Raw genomic sequence first — 22,630 nt, forward strand, 5'->3', positions numbered from 1 at the left:
GTTAGAAACGTAAATTGAATGTACTCTAAAAGAGAATTTTTTGGTATTCAAATCAGACAATTACTTCGCGAACCTATTTTGATTGCTGATACAATTAAGGTCAAAGTTTGGCTCAGAACTGTCATAGTTTGGTTCATACGTTTTAGTGGTTCATGCCTGTGATTCGCATATGAATTGAAAGCATTGACGCACATAAACATACTTTATATAACTAATGAAGGTTAATCCAGAAAAGATAAAGACGAAAGTCATTGATTGTTTTTGTTTATTACAACACACTGTGTCGATGCTGATGCTAGAGGACAATCAATCCAGGAGTGTATCATTAGTTAAGTATTTAATATGTTCGCTCTAATAAAGACCATAATGGTCTAGAGCTGCTATCTGCTCCTTGACTGGATTGTTATCTATTTGACACGTTCCCCATTTTCATTCTCAACTTTATATCAAACCTTCTGATATTTCCATTTATCATTTATCATTTGCCTCTGAGTGTTCTTATGTAGGTTAATCCCAAAAAAGCATAAGAATGCATGAAATTGATTACGTGTTTTTTTCCCTCTTCAATTTTTGAAATACTGTCAACAAACGGTGTTGCAGATCCTTTTGTGTTGTGTTTAGACTATTCTACCGTATTTCATCATGTTTTCGGTAATACAGTTTCACCGTTTTACGATGTTACGGTTTTGTGCCTGGATGATTAAATCTACATTTTACTTTTTATACTTTATTTTCTTACTGCAAAAATAAGTTGTAACATTAAATTTAAGATATCAATAACAAAGAAAACGCACAACGATCAAACCCCATATGAAGCTACAAATGATCCCGACATAAGCATATGTAAAACAGTTCAAATGAGAAAATAAACGACCTGATATATGAACAAAACAGCAAAAGGAAAACAAACATGATCTACAGTTAAACACAACAACCACATATTTACAGGTTTCGGACTTAGGATATGCACATACAGTCATACGTGTAACGCTTCAAATCTAGAAAACACTGTATCTGGTATTTTGTTCATATCAAAATATTCTAAAATTATTTTATGTGTTTTTAGATAAGATCTTATATAAAAACAAATATTGGAGTTATGTTGTTCTTATTTCCGTATTTTTGGGGCATGATCATATTCTTTGTTTGATATATTATCAGCGGGAGGTTTTTCTCTATTTATTTTATTAACGAAAATATTATACATGTTGCTTTTGACGATTTACAACTTGTAGATAGACAATTTTCGTTAAATAAAACAAATATTCATAACAACTAAGATCCTGATATTTTTTTTTTATTAAATCTCATTTGGTCATCATTTGAATTTAACCTTAAACTTTTTCTTTCTCACACATTGGTTATAAAATAACTTATATATTTTTTTTATTTTCATTCGAATTTAACTCGAAACAAAAAATTATGAATTAAATTTAAAAACCTGAGCGTGACATCCTTTACGTTTTGTGAACCTTGTGACAAAACGGCTATACTTTTTGAAACGATTTCAAAATCTTGTTGGCTAACGAAAAAAATGTTTAACACTATATTGTTTACAAAGAACAGCAGAAAAAAAATTACAGCCAACTTTTATTTTCTATGATCTAACTATCAATATTTGATATACAGCCGGTGAAAACCTCAATTTTAAAGAAAATACAGCAGTGTTTTATGTTCTGACAAGATGGCTATACCTTTTGAAGTCATTGCAATATAAACTATACGTAATTTTCAGGCAAAAAAAATACCGTGAACCAGACAAAAAAGAAGAAGATAAACTTTTAAAATACCATAATTTGTTTTCCTCTCAGCTTTTCCAATTTCACGGTATAAATGCGCAAGTCCGATATATACTTCCCTTGCATATGCTTGGACATTTTTTTCAGTTTACAGTTTCAGTGCTCATGATTTTCTTTAACACGCAAATAACTGTAACAATAGACATACTCTTGTGAAGTTTTGCGATGATAGAAGCAAAAATACGATATGAAAGAAACGGAACTCCGATCTTTTGCACACAAACTGTAACTTTGCACATTACGGTTTTGCGAAAAGAATGGGATAATTAAGTGTTAAAATTTTGGTATTTTAAATTTCGGTTTCCATTTTTCTTTGTCAAGTCTATTGTTATGAATTCAATCAGAACTCAATATATCTTTATCGGAATCGGACTGATCAGTCTACGTATTTATTTTTATGATCATCTATATCAAAATGGAATTCGTACGAACATTGTGCGCAACGCCAAAAGATACCGAAATACACACTCAAACTCATAATTTCACAATTGCAGTGCAATGACAAATAAACAAATTATATTCGTGTTTAGTTTATAACGCTTTTTTGTTTTATCTTTAGCTTTTTCTTGATCAGGTGGCAATGCAAGTTAATACGCCAAACGCACACGTCGTCTACAGAAGACTCATTAGTGAAGCTTTTTAGATCAAAACAATAAAACAACAAACAAAGTTGAGGAGCACTAACGGTCAAATATTCCAAGGGGTTTTGTGAAATAGCTTTAGCGCGGTGACAGAAGTGTAAAATGTCGTCGAGATTACAAGTTTAATCTCCCCAAATAACACACGGCTAAAATGGTCTTAACTTAAAGACCAAAATATCGTCTTCATGTTATGCCCTGTGTGCGATTTGGAGATTAAGTTTGAAAAAATCTGCCTTCAGTCACCACACTACTTATGTACTCTTTCATTTAGTAAATTCAGTGATGTTTGTAAAACTATGAATCTAAAACGACAGCAGTAAAAATCGACAACAGTCTTGTTCAATTTTATTTTTTGTCTTTAATTGTTAACATGATTGTTTGCCTTTACTCGGACTGTTTAATTAAAACATTGCAAGTTTGAAAATGGTAAAATGGTGAACAAACAAACAAGGGATATGAACGCTTTGATTACAAAGTTTAATAATATATATTTTTTAAGTTTACAAGTCAATCATCATGACAACACTCTTCAGCGGAGTATTTATATGTATTACCCGAGGAATAATTAATTGCATAGACTGGGGACTGGCTATATTTTTATGGCTATTTCACAATGAGCAAAATGTCAATTTAAACTTGTGCCGCGTTGTAAGATTCGGTTCCGATTACAAGCATATTATTTCAATAACTAATAGACTAATTAAAACGTGTGTTTGTCCTTAAGACTGGTCATTCACTTCGCAGTAGCGATTCAACTTGGAGATAATTTGATATTGTTTGAGTTCACATGAACGTTTTGGAATCAAAATTCAAAACAATTAATTATCCAAAAAGTCTTGAAACTGTAGACATCGTAAGCGTGTACGGTAATGAACTTGAACAACTCTGCAAAAATATGTGTCTTACAAATGTAACAGTTCTGTCTAACGAAGAATCAATCATAAGTAAACATTAAAGATTGTGTGTGAATTGTCAAGTATCAAAGAACAAACACACGCCATTCATTTATGAAAGTCTTATCGCAATCTAGTGATCTCTTTGATTTTTTCAGATAAGTTAAGTTTAGAATGAAAGTCCATATACACAAAATTCGAAAAAAATAATTTATCAAGGTTAACGTTGACCAATGACAGGATTATTAGACTTTTTGTTCAATTCTAATAGAAACTATTCTGTTTAAGTGTGTAAAAAACTGAAAAAAAATTCTTATCAAACTATACGATTTGCAACCAATTTAGGTTCCACTATCTAGTATTAACAGTTTGCATATAATATTCTATCCGATAGCTAGATGCAATCTCCCCCTACTATAAACCCATTGATCTGGATTAAAGATGAGAAAGTTTACCGCCACTCTTAGACAACGTATTTTCAAATGACCTCTTGTTTCTTGCAATAATTTTTGAATTGACAGAAAAGATAATATATTCGACAGCTCTTAAACTTGTAGAAGGAGTTGTCTGTAGTGAATATGGGATGAAATATATGTTGTCATTTACACATTTTACACATTTACTTAATATATAAGACATGATTTGTTCCATATTTCAAATGCATGTGCTTTAAGTAAAGACTGAGCAACACGAACCCCATTTAGAAACGGGGTGACCGCCTATGCTCATGAAGATAAAGTAGATCCTGTCTCCGAAGGGGCTTCCACTGTTTTGCTTAAGGCAGGTAAAATTCGATGAGAAGTTACTTTCTATGATGTCATAATCGTGAAAGGATTAGGAAAACCAGGACGAGATATGACTTAATTCAAATAATATTATGAAAGAAAGCGAAGTTCGAGCTATACAAGAACACTGAGAGATACAAGTTGGACAGTGTCTTTAAGACTACTCCTGGTAACCACATTTTAATTTGTAAAACATTCTTGTGTTATCCTTCCGGCATTTAATTATATTCCCAAGCATGTTTTATGTATAAGTTACGTGTAGCAAAGAAACAAACATCCTAAAAAGTATCCTGTTGTTGATGTATGACATATCAAAACAAAAAAAGACATACTATTTTCCAGAATGCATTTCATAATAACATGAATAAACACAATAGAAATAGAGTCGCCAATAACGAAAAGTCTTGATGATTGACTAAAATGATGTCTTTTTAAAGTAGTCCCTACATAAATTATACCTAATAATCTGTTTAAGTAATTTCTGATTTGTTTGATAAGTTGAGAGCTATATCCAATTATAAAATCATCCTTACTATCAAATAATGTTATTTATTCTGACATGAACTGTAAACGCATACGTTTTGTTTTTATTTGTAGACGTATATGACTTCGACTTCGTATCTACGAATTTATACATCCTACAGAGCCAAACGGACTTCGAACATAGTATAAATTCTAGAAAAGGAGAAAACCCAGTGACAGCTATACATTATATCATACAAACTCTTGGACCGATTTGTATATTGACTTATACAGTTGAATTATACTCATGATATTAACAGTTGTTACAAAGAAATTGTCTTATCATGTGTGTGATAATTACTGCTTACCAGCCAATTACGGCAACACTACGATAAAATAAACAGAAACAAAACGATAATCAATTTCATTATTATTGTTCATAGATAAAGTCTACATCACAGTCCTTCATTTTCTCTTCGTATATTTTATCAAACTTTTCATTTTGTGCTACAGTAAACCAATTCTTCCAATCGCCTATAACACCTAAAACCATAAAAGTGAATATTACTGTGGATTCATTATAATTCGTTGGATTACAATTTTCGTGGGTTTCGTGGGTACAGGTGAACCACGAATTCAAATGTGCAACGAATTACTTATTTTCAATAGGCTCTGTATACAGAGATCGGCAAAACCACGAAAACAAATATCCATGAAAATGTAAGTTTTCAGCATTCCTCAAAAATTGATACCCACGAAAATAAATGAGTCCACAGTATATTACCAACTATAATTAATTCTTACCATGATCAGGTATTGCTTAAAAAGCCTAGGTTATTGGTATTATCGCAGAAAAAGGTCAAACGTGAGTTAAGGATGTTAGATATTCAATATCATCTAATTTTATCTAGGAGGTGCCTTTAAAATAAATATACTTGGTAAACCCTACGTTTCCCTTCATTTATTTTTATAACATATAGTCTTTGCATTGGAACTAAACATCTTTATTTAAAAAAACAGTTATAACAGTTGTTGGCATGACACGAGTTATGTTCTTCTCACATATTTTATGATAGTGTGATACTAAACCCCTAACGGGAAGGATTGTGCCTGATATTCATATAAGACATTATCTTTCAATCAGTTTAATTGAGGTCTGGAGCTGGCATGTCAGTTAACTGCTAGTAGTCTGTTGTTATTTATGTATTATTACCATTTTATTTATTTTCTTTTGTTACATCTTCTGACATCGCACTCGGACTTCTCTTGAACTGAATTTTAATGTGCGTTTACTTTTCTTCATTGGCTAGAGGTCTAGGGGGAGTGTTGAGATCTCATAAACATGTTTCACCCCGCCGCAATTTTGTGCCTGTCCCAAGTTAGTCTTGTGTGATTTTTAATTTTAGTTTCTTGTGTATAATTCGGAGTTTAATGTGACGTCCATTATCACTGTACTAGTGTACATATTTTTTAAGAGGTCATCTAGAAGACGCCTACGAGTGCCGGAGTTTCTCGCTACATTGAAGACCCGTTGGTGGCCTTCGGCTGTTGTCTGCTCTATGGTCGGGTTGTTGTCACTTTGACACATTCCACATTTCCTGTCTCAATTTTATATAGTTTAAAAAGCCATTTGTGAAATTCTTTAATTAAATCTGTTTTTATAGATTTGTATAGACTACGTGTTCTTTAAAAATCTTAAAAGAATCATTTTCAGCCAAATTTTCATTTCGTATATCTTAAAAATACAGTTTTTAATAAAAGTCAAAATGACAGTAACCAAATACAAATGACCAATAGACATATAAGAAGTCATTTTATCTATTGCTATAAAATTACCTTTCCGGAATAATGTAGATTGTTGTTTGGGGTCAATTATTCTTGTTGAATCATACTTGTGCTTTTTGATATTATCAAAACTGCACTTCTCTATTATTTCTCTAATGAAATCGTCAGTTTGCGAGACATTTATAAAATCGGCCATTTTTTTAATCGTTGAGAACGGATGCTGAAACATAGAGATGACGACATTTTTTATTAAGAGTACCATTATCTTTTGAAGCTGTGAAAAGGAACTATAATTTTACAAGATTTTCATTTCTTCTTTTAATTTTGAGGGTTTTGTAGCAAAATTTTAATGGCACTACATTGATAAAAGCAAAAGATTCCGAATATCGGCATAACATTCAACAGGAGGATCGAACAACCTTAAAACGAAAAAAAAGTATTATTAGCTTGCTCTATTATTCATATTTGTGTTCGGCAAATATAAAGGATCACGTTAGTTAAAATGTCGCAAATGGGAATTTAACGAGGTTCATCATATTTTTAAGGTTTACGAATACCAGTGATTTACAAACGTAAGGTGCCTGCAACACCCATGGGGATTCTTATGAGATGTATATATATTTAAATTAATATTATTTGGTGTCATAATTACAATTATCTATTTTCATAACATAACTGAATCCTTCTTATTGTAATTTCAATGAAGTCTATGACCGGAATAAATTTTCGAAAATATTACGCTACCTCAAAAGATTCTAAATTTTTAGAAGAAAACAAATGTCAAGTAATGCATCTATAAATCGACTAACTAAATGTTGGTAATTTAAATTCTTAGGACTTTTCAAGTTTATCATGATAGTATGTAATATAGTTGTTTGCACACTTACTGATTTCAAATCTTCATATTTAATTGGTAGTATATTTGCTGTTTTAATGTGTGCCGCCTTTTCAAACTCCCTTGTATAGTTGAACCAACCTCCATATAAATCGTCTGAAAAGATTTAATTTTAAATTTAAAATTCATAATTATTAATTGATTTAAAAAAAACATGAATGTGTTACTGAATCAATGGTGATTTTCGTTGATTATTTATTAAGGTTGCTGTTATTTTTGTCCGTTTGAATTATTTTACGTTTTTCATAAATGGGACTTTTACAGGTGTCTATTAATAGCTATTCAACTTTTGAATACGTAAGGTCACCTGAGATAGTTTTACTATGTCATTTCAACTCAGACGGGAAATTGTTTTAATGGTTATCACACTCAATCTTCTGTTTTTTAAACGATGTGCAGAGGTACTTGACACTCCGTGCTGACACATCCTTAGTAAAAATATCATTGATTTCAAGTAAAATGCAGCAATTCCAGCATTTCTATGATGAATAAAGACTACAAGTGTCGTACGTGTACCTTGAAGGATCATATTGTCAAAGAATTCATCCCACGTCCAGTCGGGAATTCCGAGCTTTCCATGGAGAACGGTGTAATTAGAAACCCATCTATCTTTCGGATTTCGATTCAGATATATCATTTTGTATCCATTTTTCACATGATGAGTTGGTAAATGATGTAAAGGGAAATGTATTGTAAATAGTCTAGGGTCATCTACTTCATCTAACTTATCCATGAAATAAGAAGCAAATTCCAAATACATGTGATGTAAAGAACCTTTTGTGTTATATTCTACAGACTGAGAGAGTAACATGGACAATATCTCATGGCACCAGTGTGTACCTATAAAAAACACACATTTGATGAACTCTATGTACATGCGTTTGCTGGATCACATCTAAGGTGCAAATTTATACAAAACTTTAATTTTATATTAAGAAAACAGCAGAGGAAATTGATTCATATCTAGTTTTCATAATTGATGGACACATACGCACAATGGCACAATGAAAATATTCAGACTTGCACTTCAAATACCAAACAAATGTGAGACTTTTTAAAATATAATTTACCTATACTATCATTAAGATTGTCAAATTATATTAAAAAGAGTCTCAAAATATCGATGTGATGTTTTCAAATTTGTAATCATAAGTATTTAAACACAACACCAAAAAGTAAAGGACAACACAAAAACCCACCAAATACCGATTTCATCTGAAAAATTAGGATATAAACACAAAACACAATAAAATATTAGCTAACTTTGCAAATATTTCAAAATTTCTGACAGTGATAATTGTTAAAAACATCTATCGTTACAAATTCTGATTTTCTCAAGACTCCTAACCGAAGTACTATGTAAATATTCAACAGACCAGATGCGTTGTACATTATACTAAAGACGATAGTTCTATCATCTCTTATAAACCCCTCAACTATAATACAGCAATGCATTTCATCACTTTACCGTATTTATCGTATTAAGTAAGTAGTTGCGTATATTACACGCTCCTTTCTTAATCTTTCTAAAATTGAAAAAAAAAACATAAATAAAAAACAAGAACATATAGTAAAAACAAAAACATAAATGATTCCTCTTTGAGAAAACGCAAACAATTTGTGATATTTTTTTCCTTTTCATATAGATTATAAATAATTGTTTATAAAAAAACCTATTATAAGAATCATCAACTTTACTTTGATATTTCATTTTTGTTTGTACGTGATGCACATGATTCATTATTACGATTGGCAGAAATAAAAACCTGATTTCATGGAGGTACACAACAGTTTGACACAATTTAAACAGATTCTTGATTTTCTTTATTTTGATCTGAGATCCAAATCATACAAATGCAAATATAAGGTAATAGTCCGATTCAGCCTTTTCCCGCCATATTTTAGAAATCAAATATCCCGAAAAGGAGTTCCAGGACCGATCAATATTTTTAGCTTAATTTGATCCTTAACGAATACTGTTTCAGCTTAAAGTATCAATTTTAATTTCTTGATTTGTTTAATTTTACTTAAGATCACCTAAGTACATCCTTAATATACATTTGTCCTCCCGTTGACACATACATTTCAATGGTTATATATAACTATTTGTACAATTTGGTGAAACATTCATCATGTTCCCTTTTCGTGTTGTCGTTAGTGTCTATGATGTTCTAAAAGAAAAGTTTGTCGATGCACTTGTTTCCAAAGCTGCTTTTATAGAACATTACCTAACCATAGTCCTCAGCATTTTAACGATAATTATTTGTTATTCATGTTTTTATTTCGTGACCTACTCTGACAAGAGTATTACTGCAGGTCGAAAAAAAATATGGAATTACTATACTTCCATATCTCAGTCAACCCTTATTGTCTTAATCCACTTTAAAGGCATATGATACAGTAACAGGGGAGGTAATGACGCTGCAAACGTAAATTTATATTTTCGCGACGTCGTACTTTGACATATCGGGAAAAGATGCATTGTTCGGCTGATTTTTATCATTCAAATTGGTTTAACTTGAAAACGAGTTCATGGACCCCTCGCTTTTAAAACGACATTTTGTTTGATTACGTATGAAGATTATTAGTACCAATTTTCAATTTTCAATTTAATAAATGTATAAGATTTTTTTTCTTAATGCATGAACAATTGATAAATATGAGTTATTAAGAATAAAATACACAAATTTATAAGAAACGTGCATAGAATAGATGTTACAAATAATTTAACCAAAAAAAGGAACTCCTTTTACGGCTGAAACTGTGCCACTTTTACTCTGAAGTTTTGAAAAAAAATCTTATCCTAGAATTAAAAGTTCATATGCACCACAATTTTTTTCAAAGGTCAAAATATAGGGCTGTGGGGCATATTTTCAACGTTTATATGCCCTGAACTTCCTCTTTTGAATGAAAGGTTACCACATATTTCAATGTAAACAATATGCACATGTTTATTTACTGGTAACCTTCCTAAGTTAGGTCTCTGTGAGATGGAACACAGAAAGCATTACTTGGAACCACTATGTAAACAAACTTAATTTTCTATGAATATTCAAGATCTCTTCAAAAGAGGCGTGTTTTGAGAAACAGCTGTATTTACAAAGTGCATTCTATACAACCAACTATTCAAATGGAAAACTCTCTTAAAACAGTTTTCTCACATTAATACTCATTTATCAGAATTATAGTCTTAAAGAAATCACTGAGTATACTCTAAGTTTTTCTTTACTATACATTTTATACCCCCTCCCCTGTTTCAATTTTTTTTAAAGAATTTGAAAACAAGACTTTGATTATTGCCAGCTTACCCTTATTGCATATTTTCTGATAAAAAATGCTAAGAACCTGTTTAATAGTTATCAAAGGTACCAGGATTATAATTTAGTACGTTTAAAACTGTTTTGATAACATATAGAAAGCATATCAGAGTACTATAAATGTAATGTTTAGCAGTCAATCATTACAACATTCAAGATTATAAAAAGTATCCAATCCAGCACCTGTCTCCAGTCCACATCTTACTGTATGCCTATTTGTCAATTAAAGAACAAATTTTCTGCCACAAATGGTCAATTTAAAATTCTTGTCACAACAGTATCATCTGTAACCATATATCTGAAACAATTTAGCTAATATACATACTAGAAGTGTTCAAACAAAGCCATATTTGCAATAGTTGTATGTATGTGGATACCAGTCTGAGATATAAATTCACTTAAAATATTGTAGAGATGACCGCTAACATCTGATTTTTGCATAACTTCCAAGCATAGTTATTGTTTTCAATATCAAGAACTTTAAAATCATAAAATCATAGCATTTACAAGTTAAATTATTTGTTTTATGACCCAAGGGGTGGCAATTTTTTTATGTTTTTTGCCCCTGGGGCCTCAAATTTCTTAAATCTTTCTGCTGTTTTTGGCAATTTGGAATATTTAGTACAGATGCAGGATAGAACACACTATTGTATTTTTTCTTGAGATACTTTTGTTTTTCTAGCTTGTATTTATTATACCGTGGTGATAAAAAAGCAGATTTAGGTTTTGCGGCTTACTTTTGGGTTATCGAAAGGACACAAATACCCCAGAAATAATATTCAGGAAGGATCTATGAGTTTCAATGACTGCGAAGAGTAAATATATGCTCTTCGTAACAATTTAACTTACAAATATGCAAATATTATGAATTAATTTTGTATCCAGGACTTTAAGTAAACTATGTATACTGTAAACTGTGAATTTGTGCTGAGTCATCATATGTAAGGCCCAGGATTGTACCAATCTTCATTAAATATTTATAAAACTTCATATTTCAGTTAATTTCTTTCAACATGTTAAAATCTGTGAAATAAAGCAAATTTGGTTAAAATCTGAATGTTCCCCTTTTTCACCCTATATAGGTTGCATGTCTGTTAATATTGACAATGCAATCCCATAGTAACTCCTTTTACGGCTAAAACCACTTTTACTATGAAGTTTTGAAAAAATCTTATCCTAAAATTGAAAGTTCATATGCAACACATTTTTTTTCAAAGGTCAATTTATAGAGCTGTGCGGCATATTTTCAACGTTTAAATGCATGCCCTGAACTGCTCAGAGTTTAAATGACTGCGAAGAGTAAATAATTACACTTCTTAACAATTCAACTTACATATATGCAAATATTATGAATTAATTTTGTATCCGGGACTTTAAGTAAACAATACATACTGTAAACTGTGAATTTATGCTGAGTCATCATATGTAAGGCTCAGTATATCTATAAATTGACAATGAGGGTCGGTTGAAAACAAAACTTTACGACAAAAGAGATGATTCCAGCTTTCTAATTGTGAATTTTCCATTTCTAAGTAGCAACATTCCAGCAGCATCTGCATACGGGCTATATATCTTCCAATTGATACGATATTCCCGTGCTTGCATTTCCTATCATTATTTTCTTGATAGAGGGTTGCTGCTCACAAGGAAGCTGTTAAACCAAGAGTTCCAAATGGTGAAGTTGAAATCATCCCTTCGTAAATTTTACGGACGCCATCATGAGTTGGTTGACCGTTATTGAATTACAGCTTCACAAATGATATCGGATTTGTTCCTTACGTCGTAACTACAATCCCCTTCCCTTTCATGAATGTGACCTACCGAAATACCTACCGAAATAGACTTTTAACCGGATTTGTTATCACATAAGCAATACGACGGGTGCCACATGTGGAACAGGATCTGCTTACCCTTCCGGAGCACCTGAGATCACCCCTAGTTTTTTGGTGGGATTCGTGTTGTTTATTCTTTAGTTTTCTATGTTGTGTCAATTGTACTTTTGTTTGTCTGTTTGTCTTTTTTCATTTTTAGCCATGGCGTTGTCAGTTTGTTTGGATTTATGAGTTTGACTGTCCCTTTGGTATCTTTCGTTCCTCTTTTTTAAACTAACACTAATTTTCTTAACTACCCCTGCCTCAAATGAAAGCCTACCACAGATTTTAATGTAAACAATATGCACATGTTTATTCAGTAGTAACATTCCCATGTTATGTCTCTGTGAGATGGAACACAGAGAGCATAACTGGGAACCAGTATGTAAACAAACTTAGTTTTCCATGAATATTTAAGATCTCCCCAAAACAGGCGTGTTTTGAGAAACAACTGTATTTACAAAGTGCAACCTTAAGGTAGATTGATGGTATACCGCCATCTTGGATTGTACAATTACAGTACAAAATCGGTCTAGTTATTTGACTAACTCTGCAAATTTAGACACAGATTTGCAATTCAATAGTTTGACTGTTTTTTCTATTTGAAGAAAACTTGTTAATTAATCGTATTATACAAAATATTTGAACAAATATCAATTTTTTGGTTTTAAAATAATAAAAAAAATCAAACAAGCCATTTAAGGGGAGATAAATCTTTTAGTACAAAATTTATACTGGGCTAATAGGGAAATTTTTTATTTTTACTTGTAGCAAGAAAATAAGTTCGGTGACACCATGTTTTCTTTTTATTTTCTTAAAACATCTTATAAAACCTTTCTTCTCACAATTTATTTCAAAATTCTATCTCATAGAATTTTTTTTATGCACAATAATGTGTTTTTATATGAACAAACTAACCAAATTTTGGCAATTTTCAACGACTCATAGCTTGTAAAATAGCACGGTGACCTATTCTTTTTACTTAATTTTTGAAAAGAGCATAGTAAAATCTTTATTTTGGCATATTATAAAAAAATTCTGTCTCAAAAAATATATACTTGTGATCTACCTTAATCAAAAATGTTAAACTTTTCTTATTGTATAGATGTCAGAAAATCTTTTACGTTAACATTTTGTTATGCTATGAACAGCAGAAAGCCCTTCATACGAATTATAATTATATAAGTATTTAACAATACATTTTACCTTTCGTTATGTAATTCTAGTGGAACAACGTGTGCATCTACCATTTTAAGTTGCTTACTTATGTACAGGTAATATTTATAGTATCATTATTTTACATGTGAGTGTATGATTACAAAGGTTAATAAATGTAGCTACATATAGGTACAGAGTAAAATAACTGTTACAAAAGGCAATAGGTGGAACGCCGACTATGTTAGTTAAATTGATATTTACAGATGAAAATGATATAAATGTGTGTGTAAAAATATCGGAATGAATGAAAAATTTTGATTAGGGGAGATGGATACACAGTTATGTTTTCAAATGTTGGCCCTATTATCATTGCTATGATCAACATATATAAGGATGGATTTTTTTTTATTTTACAGTTAAATCCATTTTAATATGAGTGGTTCTTAACTCCACTATAGAAGAAAGATTCAATATAACTGATGTTCAACATACCAATTGATAGAATTTATAGTTTTTGATGATAAAACATTTCTAATTATAATAACCTACTATTTGGCTCTCCCTAGTAAGGGACGAAAATTGTTCATCAATACTTGTCTCCCACATGCTTTGTTTTGTACTTATACATTCCGTCGATGTGTAATTGATCTGTGGTAATATGTTGTATTCTTTTCTTTTATTTTCGCTAAATTAATGTGCTTTGTCGATATATTAAATAAAAAAGAAGATGTATGACTGCCAATGAGACAACTCTCAACGAGAGACCATATGAGACAGAAATTAACAGCTATAAGTAACCGTATAGTTTTCAACCGTGAGCAAAACCCATTGCACATTTAGACATAAAAGGCCGCGAAAAGACAAAATTGTAAAACAAGTCAAACGAGACATTTACGGCCTAATTTTTGTAAAAACAAATAACAAAACAAATATAAAACACATCAACAAACGACAATCACTTAAATACAGGTTCCGGACTTGGGTCAGGCACTATCATACAAAATATGCCTTTTCCTGTTGCTTTGTTTCGTATGACGCGAAACTTCAAGTGAATGTCATACAAGTGAGAGGTTTAGCTCGCAATAAAAACCAGGTTTAATCCACTGTTTAATACATACATTTAAGAAAATGTCTGTACCAAGTAAGAAATGCGACAGTTGTTATCCATTATCCATTCGTTTGATTTGTTTGAGCTTTAGATTTTTCTTGTATTTTTGTGATTTTACCTTTTCATGTTGAAATTGCTAATTTTGACAAAATCATCTTATATAATGGAATACTGATCAAGTTTTATTTTGAAAGGAGTTAGTTCACTAGCAAATAATTTTGGCCCAACTTAAAAAAAATTCAACGAAATGAAAATAAAAAGCAATACTCGATTCCATTATTATTATTATTATAATTGTTCATATATAAAGTTAACATCACAGTCCTTCATTTCCTCTCTGTACATTTCATCAAATTTCTCATTCTGTGCTACAGTAAACCAGTTCTTCCAGTCGCCTATAACACCTGTTGGATATTAAATAAAATCTGGTAATACAACAATTATTTAACGCGATCGTGTATTGTTATAAATAGCTATGGTTTGAAAGAGTGTTTCATACAAAAACAAACAACTTATAGTATAATAAATAAAATTTGTAAGAACAAAAAATGTTTTAAATTTTGCTGAAATTTGTGTACCCTCGAGTCTCCTTAAATCTGGAAAATTGTAAAGTATTACTTTAAAAATCATGTATATGACGATTAAACAAAAATATGAAAATTTTTACTCTCTGGAATAGTTCGTCATTTCCTGGTTCGGATTAATCAAATGAACTGCAATATTGAAAAGGCAGTACATCACACAATAGTTCAGACGATTGTGGTGTTCTTCGACTGATGTTCTAGAGTATACTGTTAACAATCTTATTTTCTTTTCTTGAAACTTGTCTGTACAATTGTACACAATTATTCTAAATATTTGATATAATTATAATTGTACACAGTTATTGGAATATTTTATAAACAACCTTTAGAGAACAGTTATTGATTCTTTGTTGACACGTTTCAAAAAAGAATTATTTACAAATTACATTGGTACTCAAATCTCAATGTTGTCTAACTTTTTATAGATGGGTTTAAAGCAAGAGGTACCATATTGATTTATCTAGTTTTAACATATTGAACACAAAACCTCTAGCAATATTACCTGACGGCGACTATAGGTGAGTTTTAATTTCCGTTTAACTATAGATGACATTTATCGTTTTCATATTTGTTTCCCTATGAAAATTTACTAGCTAATCCATTATGAGTTAAGAAATGTACCATTGGAGTGACACAGAACGTAGTCAGAAATTTAAATGACAGTAACCTAATACAAAAACCAGTAGACATGTAAGATATCACTTTTATCTATTGTTATAAAATCACCTTTTCGGAATAATGTCGATTTATGTTTTGGATCAATCATTCTTGAGGAGTCATACTTGTGTTGTTTAATGTTAACGAAACTGCATTTTTCTATTATCTCTCTAATAATGTCGTCAGTATAAGAAACATCTATAAATTCAGCCATTCTCTTAATTGTTGAGAACGGATGCTAAAATAGAAAGATGTATACATCAGTGGTAATCATTAAATGCGAAATAGTGATTAGAACATGTAAATTGCAAATAGATATGAAACCTGGTTCGACTAGATCGACAAACTGAACTGGATTTCTATCACTAGAAGACATACATGTATCACTATACTTCGAAAGATTCTATGTTTCTTTTGTAGACGAAACGCGCGTCTGGCGTATATACAAAATTTAGTCCTGGTTTCTTTGATGAGTTTATTTAAGAAATTGAATCGTCATTTACGTCACCTGTTGGTATAAGACAGCGTTTGAATAACTGCATATTGTTGTATTTTGTTATAAGAACTGTTCAAGCTATTTATATAAACATGATAAACGCATGCAAATAATGTTGTTCAGACACTTACTAGTTTCAAATCTTCATATTTAACTGGTAATATATTTGATGTCTCAACTTGTGCCGCCTTTTCGAATCCCTTTGTAAAGTTGAACCAACCTCCTTGTAAGTCATCTGAAATGCAACAAATTCGGAATTTAAAATTATTGAATGACTTAAAAGATGTATAGATGTATGATTTATGTTTCATTTTGTTAAAAGTTTAAAGATAAAATTCATTTAAGAAATCTTCATTTTGTATATTCGTGTTTAAAATATAACTCTATATTATTTTTAGAGAGATGCTGTAATGTTTGTCTGAATCTAGATAACACCAAGAATATAATTAAACTAAACAAAAACGACGAGGAAACAAGCACATGTTTTAACCTATTTTTAACAGAAGACTTTTAAGGCTTCTGATGAGATGCAAAATTTCAAAAAAATGCATTTTTTTTTTTAAATGGATCAAATAATCACGTTTAAAGTCGAATCAGGGTCAAACATGTCAAAAGAGAATTGTAAGTTTACTCTGATAAAACTGTCGTCCTGAACATGAAAGAAATATGCTCTTCTGGACCAATCAACCAATCTTATACAATTGTCGGTGGATGTAGTCCTTAACTTAGCTTAACCAAACATGACTTTAAGAAATAATGATAAAGTAGCAAAAGTAACATTGCGGTCGATAAAGAAAGTCCGTAGATATTAATGGTAAGTAAAACGAAAATTAAGTATTTTGAATAAAGATATCTGAACATCTACGATTTTGTTTTAAAAGGTTAAAATAGCTTATCTTCTTACTGGTAAATACTTCTAATCTTAGTTCTTAGAAACTTAAGCATACAACCAAGTAATGTGTCCAATGCACGTTTTCCTACACAAGTTGTGACTTCATTTTCTGTACACTACAAACTGCCCAGAGTCTGAATGGACCAGTTTTTGTTCTCGACCAGTAAAATCGAGCACACATTTTACTCGACATTGTCTCGACTGTACTTAACTGTACTTAAGTGTACTCGACTAGGTCTTGACTTTACTTAATTAGTCTGATTCAGTACTTGATGATCTTGGTGTAGTCTGAAATGGTCTCGACCAAGTTTTGACCTGTCTCATCCTGTCTCGACTCAGTCTCAACCAGTCTTGACCTGTCTCGACTAGTCTTGACCTTCAAATTTAGTCTTGACTGGTGTAAATCAGCCCATCTAACTAAATTTAATATTGATTTTACAAAATTCAAGCTTATTTGGTAGTTTAATTTATTGCTGTGAAATGACAGAATTTAATTTTACAATACGTAAAAATAAAAATGATTAAATTCAGATAGGCATGGGCATTTTATTTTCAAATCAACTTGGATTTTCATCAAACTATGCAGCTATCTTAGATATATATTAAGCTTACTGACTCCCCGGTCATTGTGTAGTTAAGTGTATTGCTGTCAAATTTAAGAATTAAATTAATCCAATAAAAAAGGCTGGGATTTGCAATTTCGGACAAAATAGAGTTACAATGCAGTACACTTTAATTTGTTTTATAACTTTTTCAAATCAACTTGGATTTTCAACAAATGGCACCTATCTTAGATATATATTCCCGGTCATTATGTAGTTTGGTGTATTGCTGTCAAATTAATCTAGGTAAAAAAGACTAAGATTTGAAATTTCGTACAAAATAGAGATAGTACACTTAATTTTTTTAATAACTTTTTTAAATCAACTTGGATTTCCATTGTTAAAGACCGTAGGGTGAATAGTTCATTTTCAGTTTTCGTTATTTAAACTCGGAAGGGAGGAGAGTGGTCTCTTATGTAATCATGTCACCACATTTCCTGATTTTCAATAAAGTGTGCAACATGGTTAGAGGAACTGTACACTCGATGTTTTGTCTAGAGCCTCATGTTTCAATACTGATGATTTCAAGTACAATGTTGCTGTTTCACAACTGTTATACTCAGTTAGACGACAGAAAAAGTGTGATAAATGTACCTTTAAGGATCATTTTATCAAAGAATTTATTCCATGTCCAGTCAGGTATTCCAAGCTTCCCATAAAGAAATGTGTAATTAGAAACCCATCTATCTTTCGGGTTTCTATTTAGGTATATAATTTTATATCCATTTTTCACATGATGATCTGGTAAATGATGTAAAGGCAAATGTGTTGTGAATAGTCTAGGATCCTCCATATCGTCCAGTTTATCGAAGAAGTGTGCAGCTAAGTCTAACAACATGTGATGTAAAACACCTTTTGTGTTATACTCTGTTGTATGAGAGAGTAACATGGACAATATCTCATGGCACCAGTGTGTACCTGTTTATTAAAGACAATAGTTTAATTATTTTGTAACCCTTTATCTTTGAGTGTTGGCGAGATTAAAGTAAAATCCAGATTTAAAAAAAATATATTAAGGTATCGATGTACATCAATGTAAAGAAATGGTTTATGAGGAGTGGAACTAATTGATTAACATATTATATGGGATTGGACACTTTCTGTCTAATATTATCTGTAAACACCCATTAACACCGAATAACGGAAGGAATAGAATTAAATTAACCTGAATCGTATAAAAATGTATCTTGTTTATACAACAATTTCAACTGTTTGAATCAGGTGGTTTCTTTTTGTAAATAGAGCGGACAAGTAAAGTCTGTTATAAATGCTGCCTATTTGAGAGACAACCCCAATTACAATACATCAAAATTTGTGAAGATTTGAATTATTTATATAGAAAATACATGAGACAAAAATAAAAACCTGATTTCATAGCAGTACACAGTAGTATATCTGTGTCTTTTGTTTTAAGGGTTCGAATGGTTTTAAAATTCTTCTCTATACCATGTTCCTTGATGGCGGGACCTGAAATGAATGTTTCGTTTCCTAGTCGAGTAAACGGATAAATCACTAAATTGGAATCGGTAACGCTGAAAAAAATAAGAACATGCTAAGAAAAAAACAATAGCATGATGTCTCTAGGGTTTCTGAAAGACTTCAATGTAGAATATCAGTTTACGTACAGAGTGACACGTTTCTGGTCGGAAAAATATACCAAATATACTTAGAGAGAAAAAACAGCAATGATTCAGAAAATAAAGACGAACAAAAATCTATAAAATGTAATACAACAATAACAACAAAAACAAATGAGCAACCCCCCTTAAAACATTTACCAGCAAAAACAAACTCGTATGTTCTGGTGGATATTTTCTACTAGTTCAACAAATGGTAAAATCAGTTTCCTCATACGTATTTTTTGCTAATGTAATGACATTCGCGTTATGTTACCATAAATTTATACAATTTTTTTAATCAAAAGTTAGCAGTCTTTTTGTTCTGATAAATGAATGATATTTTCTTTGCCAATATTATAAGACCATAAACATCGTTTGTCCTCCTTGGTTCTTACTAAATTTGTTTACATCGTTAAAAAAATGCATAGCTTTTTCTGTTTTCAGCGTGTTGTCGTAGATGTCTACTAATGGTCTAAAATACATGACTTTGAATATATTTTGATATAAAGATTGCAGAGCTGCTTCAATTGTTTAGTAACTTACAATAGTCCTCAGCGTTTTATCTACACTCATTCGAAACTCGTATAAAGAATTTTAATAATATCACACACGGCTGTAGTTTGCTAGCAACATCCTGGGAAATTGAACTTCAAATTTTAGATCGTAACGGAAAATCAAAGATACTCGCAATGTTTATTTCAACAAAATTTGTTATAGATAATCTTTAAAATTATTTAACGAAGATATTTATTTTTAACGATTTTTTTGTGAAGCGACATAAAAACAGTACTGTGGACAAACTTATTAAAAAGTAATTTCTATCATTGACAAAGCTGAATTCATTCATTGTATTGATAATTATGTTGTTTTTTTGAAAACCGTTTCGTGGCAAACATCTCGTTGATGAACAAGACGGAAACAAACACACATACATATAAATAGGTTACTACTTAAATAATAGTTTACCAAACAGAGATCAGACGATCTGGAATACAGTTAAAATAAGAATGAAAGAGGGGCGAACAATACTCTAGGGACAGTGAAACCCATAGCTCGACCTGGCTAAAAAAACAAAATAGTAGACAGACAAATAATAGTACACAAGACGTAACAAAAAATATTAATGAATAAAGATATAGATTTAGCCTTGTAACAGGTCCCTAGTATACCCTTCAAAGATTTTTAAAAATAGTTTTGCCGTCCAGAACTTCTTTGCTACACAAGACATCATAATTTATATGACCATTCCGACTAGTCGGGGCTACAAATTTATACACCCCAAGCCCAACTTAGAAAAGAGATGTTACCTACGGTCCTAAGAAAACAAAGGAATGACCATAATTCGACCCAAGCCAATTATTGTTGCCTTAATACGCAACCGTAACAAATTCAATACCTATATAGAGAAAACAATTTCCCCAAAATGTATATATGAAAAACTGTAATTCCCATTTAAGCTAAATTGCTGCACCCTATATATACATTAACTGCCAACGATCGAGAAATTAAGTTTGAAAAGCTTAAATATTCTTATTGTTACGTAACCAAAATTAGTCCTGGTATCTATGATGAGTTTATTTACAACCACTGGGTCGATGCCACTGCTGGTGGAGATTTTATCCAAGAGGGTATCACAAGCCCAGTAGTCAGCACTTTTGTGCTGACATTAATTGTCATTGATATGGTTATATTGATAAATTTACTGTTTACAAATTTTTGAATTTGTTGAAATACTAAGGCTTTTCTACCTCAGGCATAGATTACCTTAGCAGTATTTGGCAAAACATTTAGGAATATTGGTCCTCAATGCTCTTCAACTTTGTACTTTATTTGGCCTTTTTAACTTTTTTGGATTCGAGCGTCACTGATGAGTCCTTTGTAGACGAAACGCGCGTCTGGCGTATATACTAAAGGAGTAGGTCCAGTAAGACCCCTTTTTGGCCCCAAAATATAACAGTTTTACAAAATTGTTAAAATGTCAACTTTTAGTTATTTATTGGACAGTAGAATGCTTCTACTACATTTATATGGTCTGTTTATAACAATACAATGCATCGGGTACTAGCACCATTAAGTCATGCTAAATTACTCTGAAATCTTAACAATTCTAGCATTTTAGTTAAATTTTAGACGGTTTTCGTGTAAAACGAAAGTGGCCGCATTCGTGTTCATCCTTAATATTGAAATGTAAGTTGTATTTTATTATAATATATAACATATATCTGGTATCTATGATGAGTTTATTCATAGATCAGATAAACATGTATTTTACAATGAACAGCAGGTAACCTTTCATTAGAATAACAAATAAGAAGTTATTAATTAATTTTACCTTTCGTTATGTATTTTTAGGGGAACATCGTGTATATCCGCCATTATAAGTTGTTAACTTCTGTATAGAGATAATGTTTATGATTGATACGATATTTATGAAGGTTTATAAATGTAGGTATATGAAACTACAGTTACGGAAGGCATTTTCTAGAACGTCGATTTTGTAAGTTAAACTGATAATTCCAAATAAATATATTCATGTGTGTGATTTGTATAAATTGTTTTTATATTGAAATCCCTTGACAATCATTATGATATGGAAATTAAACATTGTACGTGCTTTTACATCAGGTGTTAATAAGAGTTTAATGAAAACTATTAGTAAGGTACTTGGAACAACTCTTAGCTAGGTTTGGCATTAGAGTAGAGTAAAGAGTATATTATTTGCACCCCTATTTTTTACATTTTTACCTATACTATTATGTCTGTTTGGTTGTTTACACATCAGTGTTAATTTGGTGGAGTGGTATGCAACTATCATACAACTGAAAGGTTTAGCTAGCCAGTTTAATTCACAAATTTCTACATAACAAAAAGCCTGCACCGTTAGGAATATGAGTTTTTACCCATTCGGTTGATGTGTTCGAGTGTTTGATTTTGCCATTTGATTAGCGAATTTCCGGTTTGAACTTTCTTCGGAGTTCATTAGTTTTGTTCAATTTTTGAGTATTTTCTTTGTGGGATTGAAGAAAAAAAATCATATTTTTCAATCTTAACATTCGTCATGATATG

At 31.1% G+C, this 22,630-nt stretch overlaps 1 protein-coding gene across 1 annotated transcript; it reads right to left on the bottom strand.

The window, feature by feature from the left end:
- Positions 1-4,814: 4,814 nt before the first annotated feature.
- Positions 4,815-22,028, bottom strand: LOC139483356 (uncharacterized). The gene is made up of 11 exons (XM_071267381.1): positions 21,897-22,028; positions 19,311-19,477; positions 18,540-18,863; positions 16,583-16,686; positions 16,025-16,193; positions 15,058-15,118; positions 9,027-9,082; positions 7,777-8,100; positions 7,253-7,356; positions 6,417-6,585; positions 4,815-5,123 (listed from the first exon to the last, which is right to left on the bottom strand). Exons 1-11 carry the CDS (start codon positions 21,938-21,940, stop codon positions 5,011-5,013), a joined length of 1,635 nt encoding a protein of 544 aa, XP_071123482.1. The 5' UTR covers positions 21,941-22,028; the 3' UTR covers positions 4,815-5,010.
- Positions 22,029-22,630: the final 602 nt, after the last annotated feature.

Source organism: Mytilus edulis, chromosome 7 (assembly GCF_963676685.1).
Source record: "Mytilus edulis chromosome 7, xbMytEdul2.2, whole genome shotgun sequence".
Lineage (NCBI taxonomy): Eukaryota > Metazoa > Mollusca > Bivalvia > Mytilida > Mytilidae > Mytilus > Mytilus edulis.